We start from the raw sequence: 17,350 nt of genomic DNA on the forward strand, positions 1-17,350 counted from the left end.
TGCCCCGCTGCTGGAAGGGGCCGCTGGACAGCAGAGGCGCCCCCAAGGGCAGGCAAGGGTTCTGAGAAGGCCACTCTTGAGGGGCCAGCTGCTTCCCAGGGTTGGGGGTCACCTCTGCAGCCTCACCCCCAGGTTGCGGCTTTGGGTGGGAGGCGCTGAGGTTAGAGCCTCGCGGGCCGCCAGCCCTCGGGGGAGGAGCTGGGAGCTGGCTAGGAGGAAAGGGGGCCTCGTGGACTCTAAAGGGCCACTTGAATGAAGACAGAAGAGGAGGAGGGGTCCCAGTGCGGGGTCATCAGGACACTCTGCTTCCACCCACAGCCAGGACTCTGGCCCCTGCCCCTGACGACTCGGCCCCGGGAGCCTTCGGCTGCAAGCTGAGGCCAGTGGCCCCGCATCCAGGCTTTCAGAAAAGGCCAAGCTGCCCCAACCGGGGGAACAGCCCATGCCAGCCTCGAAAGGGGGTGCCTGGCAGCTAGGGGGTCCCACGCACACACCAGCCACCCAGGTCGGCCCGCCTGCCCTGTGTCACTGTGCAGCCCTGGGGATGGTGGCACCCCTTCCCCATTCAGCAGACGAGCGGGAGGACATGCCCCGGCCAGTGGCCCAGCTGGGAATGAGCCGGAATCCCTGCGCTCCTTCCAGAGGGCCAGGCTTCTCCCAGCAGGCCAGGGAGGTTCTGGCCTCAGCTGCCAGCCCCGTGGGCCAGCTGGTGGGGCAGGACCCCCCTCCCAGTCCCCGAGCATCCCCGCCTCTCCTCCCTGTGGCCAGGTGCGCAGGGCCCAGCAGCTGTGACACCACGGCCACCCAGCAGGCAAGGCTTTTAATGGCAAGTGCCAGGGCCAGGGCTGCCCGTGAAGACTCACTGTGGGACTGGCGGGCTCTCGCTCCTCTGAGGGTACTGGCCGAGGGGGCTGCCAGGCGTGTGCCAGGCATGTGAGGAGCCCTGGCCCGGCCCCTCCGGCTGCTGGGGGCTTGTCTCGGTGCCCTCCTCCCGCCTGGCCTTGACTTCGGGGCTGGAACTCTAAGAGAAACAGCACAGAGGGAGCTGGTCCATCTCCCCTCAGGACAAGCAGGAGGCGGCTTCATGCAGCGGCCGCCACGGCAGGGCGGCCAGCGGCTCGGCAGGCAGCCGGCTCCCGTGAGGCAGCAGCGGGCTGGCTGAAACAGGGGTCCTCAACTCGCGGGAGCCCCACGGTCTGTTGCTAACAGCCCCCAACAGGTGCAGACAAGAGGCCCAGAGCTGGGGGAGCCCTTGCCTGGGGCTGCCCGGGTTGCCGGGCTGGAACCCACAGAGGTGGCGGCTGTAGAATGCGGCAGCCCTGGCCCCTCTCCTGCAGGCTGGCCTGGGATGACTGGGGTGACTGCTAAACTACCCCAGCTGCTCCGCAGAACCCAGTCCACCACCCTCCGCCGCCCGCCGGTGAGACAGTCGCCATCCCCAACCTGCGGGAGAAATGCTCGGCCTGGGGACAGGCGCCTGAGCTTGTCCTCACCGCCTTCCTTCTCCCTGTGATGTGGGGACAGGCCACAGGAGCAAGGACACACCACCACTCAGCTCCCGAGGGGCCGGCCTCTCAAGGGGCCTGGTCCTCTCCCTCCTTCCTGCCTCGCCCCCACCTCAGCCCCACCAGCCCCCTCCACACTGCCCCAACCCTGCTCACTAAGCTCCCCACGTCCGGGCCAGAGCACTTTCCAACCCCGGGGAGTCTGGTTCCTCCTCCGGGCCCAGCCAGGCAGCCCAGGCCAGGAAAGTCCCGTTGGCCCCCGTAGCAGCTGCTGCCCCTCCTGCCCGACCCTTCCGAATCCCTTCCCACCCTGGATCACGGGTGTTTTACACAGGACTTGCACGTGCCCAGGAAGCGGCCAGTGAGCAGCGTTTCTGGCCATGAGCCAAGCCCCCAGGCTGGGTGAGAATGCCTACCTGAGGCAGCCTCGTCCGGTCCTGAAGCTCTTGCTGCAGGAGGGCTGCGGACCTCTGCACGGAGACGATGTCCTTCTGCTGCTGCAGGAGCAGCTTCCTCTCTCGGTGAGAGGACAGGTGAAGGGTCCGCAGGTACCGGATGCCCCTCTGAACCAGAGGACCACACGTTGGCACCCGGAGACGGGGCGGGGCAGCTCTGGCACTGGGGACCCCTGGCCCCTGCAGATGTCCCTGTCCTTCTCATCCTGCTCAGTCAGGAGGTCCTCCCAACCCCACACTTTGGCCTCCCCTGTCGCTTGGGTTTGGCCATCAGCCGGCTCCGGCAGGAGGCAGGAGGGAAGCTGGGGTGCTCATTCCTTGGGCACCTCCAAGCAAGGCTGGCACAAGCCGGCTGTGCCCCTGCCATCCCTCACCGCCCTCCCACTCGCCAGGTCCCGGGCTCTATCCCTGACTGTCCCCTGGCTCCTGCTGCGTCTCTGATGGCCACCCTTTGGCAGAACCACCTTGCTGGGACCGCATCCCCCCAGGGGAGGCAACAGCCTGTCCAGGTCAGAGGAAGAAACTAAGGCTCGGCAGGGCTGGGTCCCTCGCCCCAGTGGGCAGGGCCCCGACCCAGAGGCCACCAACGTCTCCACCCACAACAAGGGACCCCAGGGTCCCCGCCTCATTTGATAACTGGAACCCTTCCATCCCTTCCTCATGGTCTCCTGGGCTCCTCCTGCTGCCCCTCCGCCTGGGAAGCCCCACACCCACCACCCCACCTCCCTGGTCCACACAGGTCCCACAGGATGGAGGTCAAGCCCACCACCACCCCTCCCTTTGCAGCTGAGGGACCCCAGGAAAGACGAGCGCCAGCCCCGGCCTCAGTCTCTTCATCCAGCTCCCACCCCACACAGGGCTGTCTGGAGACCGAAATCAACAGACACCAGCACAGTGGCCCCTGACCCCAGATGAGGAAACTGCACTCAGAGAAGCTGCGAGCCCCCTCTGAGGTCAGAGGTCCATGCTAGCTGGGCCAAGCCCTCCAACAACCCCACCGAAACACGCACGGCTGCAGTTCTCCCCTAATGAGGCTTGGAGAGGCCCGGCCACTGTACAAAGGCTGCAATGGTCAGAGCACCACGCTGCCCCCACCAGCTCTGAACGCTCCCCTTGCAGCCCTGAGCAGCCCTGGAGGGTGCCAAGCACCCAGGAGTTCTGTGGTGGGGTGCTCGCGTTCCCAGCCCCCGGAGAGCAGCAGGAGCCCCTGGGGGTCGCCCGCCGGGAGCCCGCCCTTACCAGCTCCCGCTCAAGGTAACTGAGGGCCTGGTGCTGCTTCTCTGCCAAGGCCACCAGCGCTGCGTAGCTGCCAATGCTGTTCAGATACCTGGCAGAGGAGACGGCTTGACTGGACTGACTGCTGACCTTGGGGCCTGCCCGTGGGTGTGGAAAACCACAGTCCTGGCCAGCCCGAGCCATCCAGGTGGACCTGGCACGCCCGGTTCTCACGGCAGGGCTATCAGGAGGAGATGGCCGTGCGTGGGCAGGCGGGGGAGCCCCGAGGGGCCCAGTGGCCCCAGTCCAGACTTCATTCTTCCCATCCCCTCAGGACCACCTTTGGGCCTGGAGGGAGGAAGGGAGGACAGCGTATTTCCCATGCTGGCACCCCAGCCCAGCCAGAGGGCCCTTTTGGGAAGGTGGGAGTCATCATGGAATAGAAGACCCCCAGCCTGGCACAACTGTAAACCACCAGTAATCTTAACTGGAATGAGCTATTCGGAGACCAACATGGGAATAACAAGTAGCTGTAAAAAACGCGTCCTCATTGACATGAATTCCACTTCCACAAATCCACCTTAAGGAATTCTTCTCTGGGATGTTCAGGACTCAGGGCACGGAGCTGGAGACGCCCCAGAGGTCCAGTTAGAGGGCGGCTAAGGGGGCTGCTGTCTCTGCGCTGGGTGCGCTGAGTGTTGTAACGCTCGTGCAGGGACAGGGAGAGGGCTTCTTGACTTTTAAACGAAAACTCAAGTTACAACGGCGTGTCAGTTCAGTTCAGTTCAATCGCTCAGTCGTGTCTGACTCTTTGCGACCCCACGGAGTGCAGCACGCCAGGCCTCCCTGTCCATCACCAACTCCCGGAGTTCGCTCAAACTCATGTCCATAACGATTCGGTGATGCCATCCAACCATCTCACCCTCTGTTGTCCCCTTCTCCTCCCGCCTTCAATCATTCCCAGCATTAGGGTATTTTCCAATGAATCGGTTCTTCGCATCAGGTGGCCAAAGGATTGGAGTTTCAGCTTCAGCATCAGTCCTCCCAATGAATATTCGGGACTGATTTCCAAGGTAATGGCACCCCACTACAGTACTCTTGCCTGCAAAATCCATGGATGGTGGAGCCTGGTAGGCTTCAGTCCATGGGGTCGCTAAGAGTTGGACATGACTGAGTGACTTCACTTTCACTTTTTACTTTCGTGCATTGGAGAAGGAAATGGCAACCCGCTCCAGTGTTCTTGCCTGGAGAATCCCAGGGACAGGGAAGCCTGTGGGTTGCCGTCTGTGGGGTCGCACAGAGTCCGACGCGACTGAAGCGACTTAGCAGCAGCAGCAGCAGTCTATTCCAAATGCTGTTTAAATACCTATCTGTGTATCTCCCTTAACAAGATCTGCCAAGACAGCCTGGAAAATGGGCAGAGATGATCTCGCAGATGTGGGGCTAGGGGAGGTTTCAAAGCCACTGTATTCACCTTTTGGTACTTTTGGTCGCATCAAACTTTCTCCAAACGCCCATGACCCTAGGTAGCAGCGCTTTACCCTGGGGGTACCGAGTGGGAGCGGGGCGGGGGCCCTGCGCGGCGCGCACGCGCTCACCCTCGCTGATGCTCCAGCCAGGCCAGCTCGGCGCGCGTCTTCTCCTCCAGCGCCTTCTCGCGCAGGCGCAGCAGCGCGGCCTGGTGCCGCGCGCGCAGGTCCTCTTCCCGCAGGCTCTGCTCCAGCATCTGGATCGTGAAGCGGCTGAAGGGTACCGGCGCCGCGCTCCGGGGCCTCGTCCGGCTCCCCTGCGGTGGTGCGGGCCGACCGGGGCGTGTCACCACCACCGCTGAGTGTCTCCGAGTGGGAGCAGCACCCAACTCCCCCGGGAGGAGGCTGCGGCCTCCAGGGAGCCTTCCCGGACTGGCCGCCCCAGTGTTCTCCATGTCGTGCCCCTCTTCCCCGGGACACGTTACTGTCCTCCTCCCAACTGGGGGCTCCTGAAGAAGGCAGGGTGGGGTCCTTGCCCTGTTGGCCCTGCACTCAAGCCGGCCACGTGCTTGTGCTCTGGATGGGTTAGGAAAGACTGGGCCCCTCCCTGACATGTGCAGTCAGCACTGCCTGGGCCAGCCCTGCCCCAAACCATGTCACCTGCCACCCCAGCCGTGAGGAAGGGGCTTGAGCGGATGTTGGCTGGAAGGGTGGGTGGTACCCGTGGCAGGGAGAGCCTCCCTTCACACAGGACCTGCAGCGGAGTCCCCCTGGGTGCAGGCTGTAGGAGGGGTGGGTCTCAACGCCTGATGTCCCCAGGCACAGAGAACTGCGTCCCCTACCTCCTGCCAGTGCCTCCCCTGGGGCCCACTTGTGAGTCCCTTCCCTGGGGTTCTGTACCTGGAACCTGAGTTCCTCCCAGAGCCTGGCTGGAGGCAGCTGGGAGGGGCGCTGGGCTGGTCTCCCTTCCTGCATAGGCTCTGAGGACAAAAAACAGGCATGGCTGGTCATATAAGGTTCCAGGGACCTTTTTTACAGGAAGTCTTCACCAATCTAGGGTGTCTGGGCAACTTAATCTACCACCACCACCACCACAGCACAACCCTCCCCACCCAGACACAAAGCTTCAGCCAAATCTTCAAGAGGCCATGAAACGGAGCAGGACTGTATGGTTCTCCCTCCACATACACCCCAATCCCAGTCATGTCCCTGACCTGCCTTTATCTAAAAAAGACTTTAATCAAAGAATAAATGTAATCAGAGAAGAAAATACAGAAATTAGTCCTGAATGTTCATTGGAAGGACTGATACTGAAGCTGAAACTCCAATCCTATGGCCACCTGATGCGAAGAACCAGCTCATTGGAAAAGACCCTGATGCTGGGAAAGAGTGAAGGCGGGAGGAGAAGGGGACGACAGAGGATGAGATGGTTGGATGGCATCACCAACTCAATGGACATGAGTTTCACCAAGCTCCAGGAGTTGGTGATGGACAGGGAAGCCTGGCGTGCTGCAGTCCATGGGGTCGCAAAGAGTTGGACACGACTGAGCGACTGAACTGAACTGATGTATACATACACACATATATACACATACGGGTATACATACGTGTGTATGTCTGTGTAGATACATAGATACATAAAATTTAAAAGTTTCTTGAGTGTTTACAAACATAACAATGTATTGTGGAGTTATAAAGTAAAATGCATGACTACCGTGGCCTAAAGTCCAGAAGAGAAGCAATGGAGGGCTGTAAGGTCCTCCTGTTCTGGGTGAGCCGGTGGAATGTCACGTGCAGATACACCAGAGGCGCTGTTGTAAATCCCAGATCAACCACTGAAGCCAATTACAGCTCAGAAGCCAACAACAGAGAAAATCGAATGATAGAAAAATACTTGTTTGACCCAAAAGAACGCAGAAAAAGAAAGGAGAAAAGGCCAGTTGAGACAAAAGAAAATAGCCCGGTGATAGACTCAAAAGCTAACAACATTGAGACTTCCCTGGCCGTCCAGTGGTTAAGATTTTGCCTTCCAAAAAAAAAAAATCTAAACAAAAAAGAGAAAGGAACAAAACAACAAAAAAACCTTTTCCTTCCGATGCAGGGGATGCAGTTTCAATCCCTCCCACAGGCCTTTGTGACCAAAACTCCAGAAACAAAGGAAAAACAATATTGCAACAAATTCAATAAAGACTTTAAAAAATGGCCCACATTAAAAAATATCTTTAAAAACTCTAACAGTAATGATAATTCTGTTCAATGGAAATAGCTAAGCACTCCAGGTGAAAGGCAGAGATTGCTGGATTGTATAATAAGACAAAAGAGCAAGATCCACCTACGGGCTGCCTCCAAGAAACACACTTGAAATAGGAAAACACACATTCGTTACAAGTGGGAGGATGGAGAGGACAGACCGGCTGGACTGTCTGATGCTAGCTGTGGGGACGCAGGAGTGGCTGGATCAGACACAGCAGGCCGCGGAGCAGCGCGGGTCGCTGGGGACAGAGGGCTGTCCCGTGAGGGCAGAGTTTTAAAGGGGTGGGTCCACCAAGGGCCAGGGTAATCCCAAATGATGATGTTCTCAACACCAGGGTTTCTTTTCAAGAGCTCACAGGACATCCACCAAGATAGATCCACATCTCTACATATTTGGGCTCAGGTCCGTCTAGTCAAGGCTATGGTTTTTCCAGCGGTCATGTATGGATGTGAGAGTTGGACTATAAAGAAAGCTGAGCACTGAAGAATTGATTATTTTGAACTGTAGTGGAGAAGACTCTTGAGAGTCCCTTGGACTGCAAGGAGATCCAACCAGTCCATTCTGAAGGAGATCAGTCCTGGGTGTTCTTTGGAAGGAATGATGCTAAAGTTGAAACTCCAGTACTTTGGCCACCTCATGCGAAGAGTTGACTCATTGGAAAAGACTCTGATGCTGGGAGGGATTGGGGGCAGGAGGAGAAGGGGATGATAGAGGATGAGATGGTTGGATGGCATCACTGACTTGATGGACGTGAGTTTGAGTAAACTCCAGGAGTTGGTGATGGACAGGGAGGTCTGGCATGCTGCAGTCCATGGGGTTGCAAAGGGTCAGACACGACTGAGTGACTGAACTGAACTGACCATGAGGAAATTAAACCGCAAGTCCATCATAGGAGCAAACAAGTCCATCATATGCCACCAGGGAGCGTGGTTAGTCTGCCGCCACCAGCTCAGCCATGGCTCAAACTCCCAGAGGTTGTGCTGTGCTGTCCCTGCAGCCTGTACACAGGGAACTCTGTTTGCCAACACAGGATCCAGTATCCAACTGGATATGCACGGGGCCAGCACCTGAGAGGCCTCAAGGAGTGACCACTCAGAGGGACAGAGGTGGGCATACTGGCAGACCTGGGAAGGGTGTGGGCTTTCCTGTTCCCCAAGGGACAGAGATGGGCTGTATTCAGGATTTCAGCGGGAGGGTGACAGTCACCCTGAAGGTGACCAGAGCAGGACAGACAGGGCTGGACGACCCGCCCACCACACCTCCTTACTTGGCCACGCCCCTCGCTGTTGGGTTGTTTCACTCGGCATCTAAGCGAAAGCTTTCTTGTTGTAGTCCGGGCTCACTGCCCCCCGGTTTGGGTGGGTGGGGGTGGTGTGTCTGCTAACTGGCTCCCTGGCTCCCTGCTTGCCCTAACGAGCAGGAGGCAGTGATACCTGATGGTGTGTTGTGGCATCAGTCAGTTCAGCTGAGTCCTCAGTCGTGTCCGACCTTTTGCGACCCCATGGACTGCAGCACACCAGGCCTCCCTGTCCATCACCAACTCTCGGAGTTTACTCAAACTCATGTCCATCGAGTTGGTGATGGCATCCAACCATCTCATCCTCTGTCATCCCCTTTTCCTCCTGCCTTCAATCTTTCCCAGCATCAGGGTCTTTTCCAATGAGTCAGTTCTTCGCATCAGATGGCCAAAGGATTGGAGCTTCAGCATCAGTCTTTCCAGTGAATATTCAGGACTGATTTCCTTTAGGATGGACTGGTTGGACCTCCTTGCAGTCCAAGGGACTCTCAAGAGTCTTCTCCAACGCCACTGTTCAAAAGCATCCATTCTTTGGCGCTCAGCTGTCTTTAGAGTCCAGCTCTCACATCCATGCATGACCACTGGAATACTTTCAAACCCCAGTTCCACCGGCCCGTGAGGCCATGGGCGGGTCGCCCCCTCCCCGGCCCCTCTGTTGGGCACCTGACCCAGCCGCCCCCTCGGGGCCCACACGGGGCACAAGCTGTGCTGTCCGGGTGGCTGGAGGGTCGGTTCTGAGACCACTCACCCGCGTGAGCTGACGCATCCGCCCAACTCTTCTTTCCGTCCTGGGGACCCAGGGAGGGCGTGGCCGCATCTTGGCCTGGGAGTGGCTGTGAGCTGCCAGGTGAGAGAGCGCTGCAGACTGTGAGCCACGTGGCCCAAGACCCCCACCCGGCCCCATCGTACGCTGGGAGGAGGCCACACCTGGGTCTGGCTGCCGCGGCACTCTGAGACGTCCTCGCCTCCAGATCCACACGCACCTGCGGTCGCTCCAGCTCCAAGGCCGCCCCTGGCCTGGCCTGGGTCGAGTGCTCCTCCCTCAGCTGCTGTGAGGACAGGAAGGAGGCGGGTGTTGTGGAGGGTGGACCAGGCGGGGTCCCAGGAAGAGCAAAGGGCCTACCCTGAGGGCAGCTGCACTCGGAGGCCCTCGGCCAGGCGGGACCCATAGCCCCCTTCCCCAAGCTGACCCGACCCACGCTTCCCACCAGCCTTTCCTAGGCTGGGCCGGGCCGCAGAGGGCAGGCTGGCCTGCTGACCTCCAGCCTGGGTCTGGACAGCAGCTCCCCCAGGGCCTTCTGCGTCTCCCAGACCTCCAGCTCCGCCTGTCGCCTAAGGAGGGCCAGCGCCTGCCCCTGCTCCCGCCAGTCCGGCTGCAGGGAGGAGAGGAGCAGCCTCAGGACTCCCCGGGGCCCCCGCCTGCTGCCCCCGCTCCCTGGCAAGGCCCCCGCCTCAGAGGGCAGGCAGTGTCACCTCCAAGGACTGGACCCTTACAAAGCGTCCCCCCGGGAGGACCACTGTGTGCAGCCCACCACCCTGCTCCCCAGCCCGCAGCCTCCCCGCCTCGGCCTGGCCGGGGCCTTGGCCTTCCTTCCTGCTCCAGGCTCCCCTCCCTCCCTCTCAACTCTGGGGCCCCTGCCACTCAGCCTCAGGGGGTGAAAGCTGCTCCCGGTGGACCCCCAAACAGAAGCGGCCTAAAGATTACACACCTTCAGGGACTCCAGGAAGCTCAGCGACTTCTGCTGGACGTCGGATAGCGGACCTGCAGAAACCACAAGAAGCGGTGGCTGGGCGGCCTGGCCTGGCCTGGCCTGGGCCTGCAGGACACGCGCTGGGAGAGGACCCCTTCCCTGCGCGTCCAGGGAGGGTGGGCAGGGCCCCCAGCCTGTGGGGCAAGGAGACAGGTTGCTGCCTTACCGTACCCTGCCCACTCCCGCGGGGGGTGGGGGGCTCTTCCTGCCTGACCTCGGCCACCCTCCCCTGGGAGCAGGGACCCCAGGCTGCAGACACATGGCCGGGGCCAAGAACACAGGCCTTGCTGCCAGACAGGCCTTGGCTCATCACTCACTCGCTGGGTGCCCTGGAAAAAGCGCTAGTCCATGAACGCCTCTGCGGGGACACCCCGTGGTAAGATGCTCTGATACCCAGTGGCTGCCCTAATAAGGGTCGCAGCCCCATGGGTGTGCGGTGACCTAGGCCACAGGGCACAGCCCTGCGGCCTCCCTGAGACTGTCCAGAGTGCAGGCTCGGAAACCTCAGGCTCCCCAGGTGGCCGAGGGCTTCTGGTTCCCGGTGGGGGCCCCAGGGACCCAGCCTGGCCCTTCGGAGGTTGCCTGGGGTGGCGGGGGGTAACTGTAGTCAGAGGCGGGGGCAGCGAGCGTCGCTTCCTCTGGCCCTGCCCTCCATCTTCTTGGCAGGACCCCTGTGAGAGCCGGCAGCACGGAGGATGGGGGCTCCCCACCGGGGAGAGGCCTCGTGTCTGTGGACGGCAAGCCCTCCTGGTGGCTCTTGGACGAGCTCCTGCTTCATCCCTAGTGACTGTGCAGAGAGGAGGATGGCACCCTGCTTCCCAGAACAGAGCAGCTCAGCATCCCACATTAGAGCGGCCAAAGAGCTGTAAACAGCAGCCAGCCGGCTCCCGGGCGCTTCCACGGCCGCTGAGGACTCTCTGCAGCACGGAGCCCAGGGGAGGGGCGGGGGCTCCGGCCAGCTGACATGCGCGGCACTTGGGGGCTGCCTGGCATGTTCCCCCATGCTCCCAGCTGCCTGGCAGTTCCCTGGAGAAGGGGCCACTCCTTTGCTTTTGCTTGTGGCCTGGAAAGAAGGTGCCCCCGTCCTCCACTGAGTTCCTGCAGATCCTCTGCCAGGGGCCTGGAAGCTTCAGAGAGCCAAGGCCCCCAGAGCTGCTGCTCCCAGAGGTGCAGACCTTTCCTGATTATTCCTGGCCAGGCCAGCACCCTGACAGGTCACCAGGGAGACCCCGGGCTGTGGGTCCCCGAGCTCTGAGCTGCGATCCGGGAGAAAGCAAGTGTTCCCCGAGACGGATGCGGCCTGGGCCGCCGAGCAGCTGGCCCTGCTGAGCAGAGGACGGTACTGGCCTCACTTCCCAACTCCTGATGACCATTGGGGAGTGGCCCCAAGAATCCAGCACGACCTGCCACCCCAGAGCGCCTGGCAGCCTTGTGGCTCCAACGGGACGATTAAACACATACGTGGCAACTGTTACTGTTGCCAACAGCAACGGGGACGATGAGGACCAGGTGAGCTCTCCCTACCGCACTGCGGCTGGGGGCCTGCGGCCTCAAACCAAAACAAAGCCGACGGGGCCCTGCCTGGGCGAGAGGCTGCCGCGCCTGGGGGCCGGAACCTTGCTGTCCGATGGCAAGCCTCCCTTGCTGCTCACGTTTAAACTTAGAGGAAACAAACATGTAAAACTTCACTCTTCAGTAGCTCTGGCCGTGTCCCAGAGGCCCCCACAGCCACACGTGGCTGCTGGGCGCCAGATCATACGGCCCAGAACTTAGAACATCTCTGTCACTGCAGAAAGTTCTGTTGGGCTGGCGCTGCTGCCAGTGGGAAAGGCTGGGCCCCAGTCCCCGCTCTGCCATTCACTGTCAGGCGGTGGGGGTTATGCCTCTCTGGGCACTGGCTTCCTCTTCCGTGAACAGGGGCATGAGCTTGGGACCTGCCTGGAGGCAGGGTGACACCAGTGGGCTGCCATGTGTGACACAGACAGGCCCAGGGGGCCTCGGGGCCTTTAGGAAGTCATTCACGCATTCAGCAAATATTCCCCAAGCACCTGGCCAGGCAGGAGCCGGGGCTGCAAGGAGAGCCGGACCCTCAGGTTCTCGTGGCCCACAGAGACAGAGGCACACACGTGAGTTTCACTCCCACCAAGCACGCTGAGACGGGCGAGCAGAGCACCCGACCCAGCCCGTGTCATCCGGGAGACTTCCTGGAGGAGGCGTCTGGTGGGAGTGCACAGCGCCTGTACTCTGGGTTGTGCTCGCTGCTTGGTGGTGGGCTGCTGAGATCCTGCTTGGCTCTTGGCCTCCCAGCAAGGCGGCCTGCAGGCAGAGCTGGGAGAGGAGCAGGTTTTTCTGGAAGACCCGGCACTTGGCCTGGCACCTGGCCTGCTGGGGTTCAGCCAAGTGGGGGATGGGGGCCTGGCCCACAGCTCTGCCCACACAGACCTCAGAGGCTCCAGGAGGCTGTCTTTGTGGTAGGGGGCGAGCTGGGGAGGAGCACCTGCCTCGGCTCTGCTACTTGGGGGGCACAGCGGGGGAGCGGGAGCCCCCTGGCGGGCTGCAGCCAGGCACCCTCGCACCAGGCCCCTCCTTCCTCGGGAGGTCTGTGGCCCAGCCCCTTGCCCGCTGAGAGGCACCCCTGGGGAAGAGGTAGCTCGGCACAAAGGAGCTGCTGATCTGTTTTCCTTTGCCCTCCCCTGGCACCCCACCCAGGCTACCCACTCGAGTGGTGACTCATGGGAAAGCTCGCACCATTCCCACCGTTGACACGTGCTCCACGGTCCAGACGTGGCGTCCTGTCCACCAGCAGCGGACGGCCCTTCCCTTTGGGATGCTGAGAGGAGGATGCCCTTGTCTGCCCTCCCCATGGGATCTGGGTGGGTCTGGCTCTCCCCAGAGACACTGTACCACCTCCCTGCCACCACCCCGGGCATGGCCCACCCTGCATGGGCAGACACAAGTACAGGGCACACATGGGCTGTGCAGCCCAAGAGGACAGAGTGGGCTGGCGTTGCAGACCAGCAGGAGTGGAGGCCAAGGGCACTGCTGTTGCCCGGCCCACTGCTTTCTGTCTCGGGCCCTGAGTCCCAGTGTGACCCCGTTTGACAGACCAGGCACAGCTGATGGTCCCAAGGGGCCAGGGCTGCCCGAGTCAGAGGCGCCCTAGCTCCCAGTTCCTGCTCGGCCAAGACGACGGAGAGGGGTGGACAGAGAGCTGGCATCTGAGCCCAAGTCCTGGTCCCAGCCTGTCCTGGGCACCCAGACAGCTCATGCCCCTCACTGGGCCACACTTCCTGGAAACTGGTGCTGGAAGCGTCCACCCACTTCTGGGCAGACTCTCCCCCTGGGCATTGGTTGCCCAGGATCTGACAGCTGCAGTGGTCATTGGGGCATCTTTTGATTGCCCACCACCTCCTAAAAGGCAGGCTGCTTGAGGGCAGGGCCTGGTGCCCGGTCCATGCCAGGCTTGGCAGGTCCTCAGCGAGCTGGTGCTGAGTGAGCAGAGGGAGGGTGAGCCAAGAGACTAGCGAGCTCCTGGGCAGCCCCCTCCCCAGGCTGGGAGGGTCTCCCAGACCTTGGGCCGGTGCGGGGAGGTTGACTGCCGGATGGAGTGACACAGAGCCCTCCTTCTCAGAGGGCCTGGGACCCCCAACACACACACATGTATCTACGTGCTCACACGTGCCCACCCCTGGTCCGCAGAGGGCTTTGTTCCCCGCCTCTTGCCCAGCCTGGCCTCGGGGCCCTCTGTCTTCCAGGGAGGGGCAGGTGTCTCTTGGAGGCACCGCTGCGGGTAACGCCTTGGGAAGCTGCTCATTCATGAGGGGTCCTCCACACCCCCATTGCCTAGTGGCAGCTCTGAGCCCAGGACGGTGGGACGCCAAAGCGCAAGGCTGAAATTCCTCCTGCCCGCCTCTCCCCCGGGCACTGGGAGGTCTGGGGGACTGCTAACTGCCCCCCAGGCCTTTCACAGGCCACCGGACCCCACAGGCCTCACCGCCCTCCTTGTGAGACGGGCAACTCTGCTGGGCCCGTAAGGAGGTTTTATTTGGGGCTGCTCCTGAGCAGGGCAGGGGTCAGGGTTCACTCTGAATGCACCTGCAGGAGCCCAGTTCTCCTACAGATGTGAGCACGTCTTATTCTTATTTTGGAGAAAACCAACTGAAAAAGGATAAAACGGATGCACATCCCAGACCTCTCCAAACAGCGCTTGGTCCCCAGCGCCAGGCCAGAGCCCTCCATCTGTCCCCCTCTCTGAGCCCCACTGGGCAGAGCATCCCACAGGCCGGCTCATGCCCTACTCTGCACGCTGCCAGGACGAAGGCCTGAACCCAGGAGGGTACCTGGCGGGCGCCCCACCCCCACAGCTCCAGCTGTGCACCAGCTCCAGGGTTCTGGGCAAGTCTCAGCTGTAACCAGAAACAAAAACCCTCTGGCGGCAGAAGAGAAGGCAGAAGGCTGGGCCCCAGGAGCAGAGCTATGGATGAAGCAAGCCTTCAACCCTCATGAGGGCAAGGGTCAAGTCAGGACAGAGGCGTGGCAGGAGCACAGAGCAAGCGGCCGGCCCCGAAAGCCTCCAGAAAGCTTTAATACCGACGCGTGGATATGCTCCACGTAAGGAAGGACCTCTACACCCAGAGCCTCGCCGAGCATCAGGCAGTGGAGGGGGTCCCCAGAGGACCTCCCTGGCCACCTGACCAGTCAGCCCAGGGCCTATCCACAGGCTCGCCCTTACCACAGCTCCGGAGGGTCCAGGGCGCAACCAAGCCTGCCCCTCTGGCCGAGTGCGTCTCTTCCAGCCGCAGGGAGCCGCCGCGGGGGTCTGGCGTGGCCGGCACCCCGAGTGAGCTGGAGATACACAAACACCCGTGTGAGCAGTGAACACCCTCGAGGCAGGAGACAGCTGGGGGCTGGGGGAGGGCCAGGAGGCTGGGCTCCTGCAGGCCCAGCGTCCAGGGAGACCTAAGGCCCAAAGAGGGGCTGGGGCTGGGACCGGAGGCCCAGGGGGTGGCTGCCCCCGCAGGATCCCCTGGCTCAGCAGGGCCTGATCTGTGAGCAGTGACTTGGGGCTCAGTGCTCGCTCCTGCGGGGGGATCAGCTCCTGGCAGGAGCGCCTGGCATCCACGGTTACTGTCCAGGGCTGGGGCCCGTGTCTGAATATCCTTTGCCCAAAAGCCCTCGCCTGTCTTCGGTCTGCTCGCTCAAAGTGCCTGCTCTGGGGTGACAGGCACAGTCCTTCATCTGCTTCATGACGGGCATGTCCTTCATCTTCGCCCCACTGGCCATCAGCTAGGGGGCACTGTCCGCCAGGCCCACGGGGAGCAGGGCCCACAGCTGAGCTCTAACTCCACCACTGTCTTCTTGAGCCCTGCACTGCAGCCCTGGTCGGAGAGGGACCTCAGCCGGCCGGGCGACCAAGAAGGCTGGAGTCAAACTGGTTTGGTTGGAGTCAGAGACCTGCCCTCCATCAGGGCGAGCTGCCTGGCACGTCTGCCCACGGGAAGAGGAGGAAGGCGTGGCCTGGGCCCCTCCTGAGAGGGTAGCAGCCCAGGTGGGGCGGGTGAGCCGCTGAGCACAGGTGGGCGGCAGCTTCCCCGGGTTAGGGGCCTGCGGCTCAGACGCGTGTGCTGGGCTCGGACATGTGGTGCTGACAGCCCGCCTCACTTCACGTCTCATCAGTGTATGTGCCTCTCTCTCCTGCAACCCAACCCACGACCTGCTCGAGTGACTAAAGACACGGCCACGCCTTTGGGCCATGGAGACGCGGCCTCCTCCAGCCCCGCCGGGCCCACAGTCACAGGTGTTTGCGGAGCATCTGCCATGCTTAGCCCCTGACCCCGCAGGGGAGGTGGCATAAGAAGACTGTTCCACAAGAGGCGGCAGGCCTGGGACTGAGACGAGAGACGCTGCGAAGGCGAGGGGCTGGCCCAGGGGCTGATCCCGGGATGGCCCCAGTGGTGCTGGGGCGGGAGTACTGACCGCGGGCTCCGACGGTCAGGGGAGGAGGATTCCTAGAGGGAGTGGCGACAGGGGCTGCTCCAGGAATGTGTGGGCATGGAGGCATGGGGGGCAAGGTGGCTGCAGGGTCTTTTCCAGACTCTCTTGCTCCCTCCTTCCCAACCCAGTACCTGGGGGGTGCAGTAACCCCCACCTGGGATCAGCAAAGGGCAGGACGGAGCCGTGTCCTCCAAGGCCATCAGTCCCCAAGCCAGTCGCCCTCCATTATCTACATCACGTGTTGCAGAATTTCCCGCGGAGAGACAGACCATCGGTGTTCAGGCTCTGTGGGCCCCCGGGTCTCTGTCTCCACGGAAACCACTCAGCTCTGCCTTTGTGGCAGGAAAGTAGCCACGCTCGCTGTGTAAATATGATGAGTGTGGCTGCGCGTCAATAAAACTTTATTTACAAAGACTGTTGGTGGGTCCTGGGGGCTGTGGCTTGCTGACCACAGGTCTAGCTTTTTTTCTAGGGCAGTGGTTCTCACCAGAATCACCTGATCATGGGGCCCACCCCCAGCATATCAGACTCAGGAGGGCCGGGATGGGAGAGAAGATGCTGCATTTTCTAACGAGCTCCCGAGGAACAATTTGAGAACCACTGGCCAGGGAGGAGGTGTAGCGGAAAAACCACGGGCTCTGGAGTCCAAGCCCTGGGTCTGAACCTCGGTTTGTCCTCCCCCTAAGCAGGTCACTGCTCCTCCGCCAGCCTCAGCTTCCCCATCTGTAAAATAGGGATGAGCACACACCTCTCAGGGTGCTGAAAGAAGTGCCTGAGGTTCAGGGAGGCCTGTGGGGTGACGGCGGGCACACAGCTGGGCCACACTCTCTCCCATCCTTCCTTCCAAACGGGCTGGGGGTGGACCGGTGGGCATCAGGGGCCCCCGCTCCGTCGGGGGTTGAGGGGCAGGACGGGAAGCCCTAGTGTCCCCACCACCTGATGCTGGTAGCAAGCTCTGTCCCCACCCAGCCACTGAGCACTGCGGTCCCAGCAGGGAAAGGACTTGGTGGAGGAGATCCACCCCGACTCAGGAACAGGCCTGAGAGGCGGCAGGATGGGCCAGGCCCTGGGGAGCGGAGCTGTGCCCTACAGCCTAGGACTCACAGGGCACCGACGGAGGTGTGCAGAGGCACGGCTGCAAAGCAGCCCCCGGGGAGCGGTGAGTGGCTAGTTTAGAAGGCGGGGCCGGGCCAGGGGCCTTTGAGGAGGCCCCGATCCTGGGCTCCAAGGGCGCTGGGCCGTCCAGGGCATGGCTCTGAACGACTTCCACCTCTGTGGTCTCTCCCTGCCTGGGCAGGCTGCAGGAGGTGGTGGGGAGGGGGCACCGTGCGCCTGGTGGGAAGGGTCTATGACTTGGGGGGTGCCACGTGCCCAGGCTCCCCGGCTCTGAGACCTTTGATGAGCCCACAG

General features: G+C 61.7%; 1 protein-coding gene across 13 annotated transcripts in view; it reads right to left on the reverse strand.

The window, feature by feature from the left end:
* The window catches only part of CCDC187 (coiled-coil domain containing 187), a 55,652-nt gene that overhangs the window by 13,116 nt on the left and 25,186 nt on the right, over window positions 1-17,350 (reverse strand). For 10 of the 13 annotated variants that reach the window (XR_011569496.1, XM_070799563.1, XM_070799568.1 and 7 more), the window contains 10 exons: window positions 14,679-14,791; window positions 9,905-9,957; window positions 9,455-9,568; window positions 9,123-9,244; window positions 8,944-9,035; window positions 5,545-5,624; window positions 4,774-4,961; window positions 3,200-3,287; window positions 1,922-2,068; window positions 864-1,021 (listed from right to left, as the gene is read on the reverse strand). Coding sequence is in view for 12 of the 13 variants with exons in the window: in XM_070799563.1 (XP_070655664.1) it covers window positions 864-1,021; window positions 1,922-2,068; window positions 3,200-3,287; window positions 4,774-4,961; window positions 5,545-5,624; window positions 8,944-9,035; window positions 9,123-9,244; window positions 9,455-9,568; window positions 9,905-9,957; window positions 14,679-14,791 (1,155 nt within the window). In the remaining variant the exon portion in view is untranslated. The remainder of the gene's footprint in view (window positions 1-863; window positions 1,022-1,921; window positions 2,069-3,199; window positions 3,288-4,773; window positions 4,962-5,544; window positions 5,625-8,943; window positions 9,036-9,122; window positions 9,245-9,454; window positions 9,569-9,904; window positions 9,958-14,678; window positions 14,792-17,350) is intronic. The other 3 variants (XM_070799560.1, XM_070799566.1, XM_070799564.1) reach the window with 3 other exon arrangements.

This window comes from Bos indicus, chromosome 11 (assembly GCF_029378745.1).
Source record: "Bos indicus isolate NIAB-ARS_2022 breed Sahiwal x Tharparkar chromosome 11, NIAB-ARS_B.indTharparkar_mat_pri_1.0, whole genome shotgun sequence".
NCBI lineage: Eukaryota > Metazoa > Chordata > Mammalia > Artiodactyla > Bovidae > Bos > Bos indicus.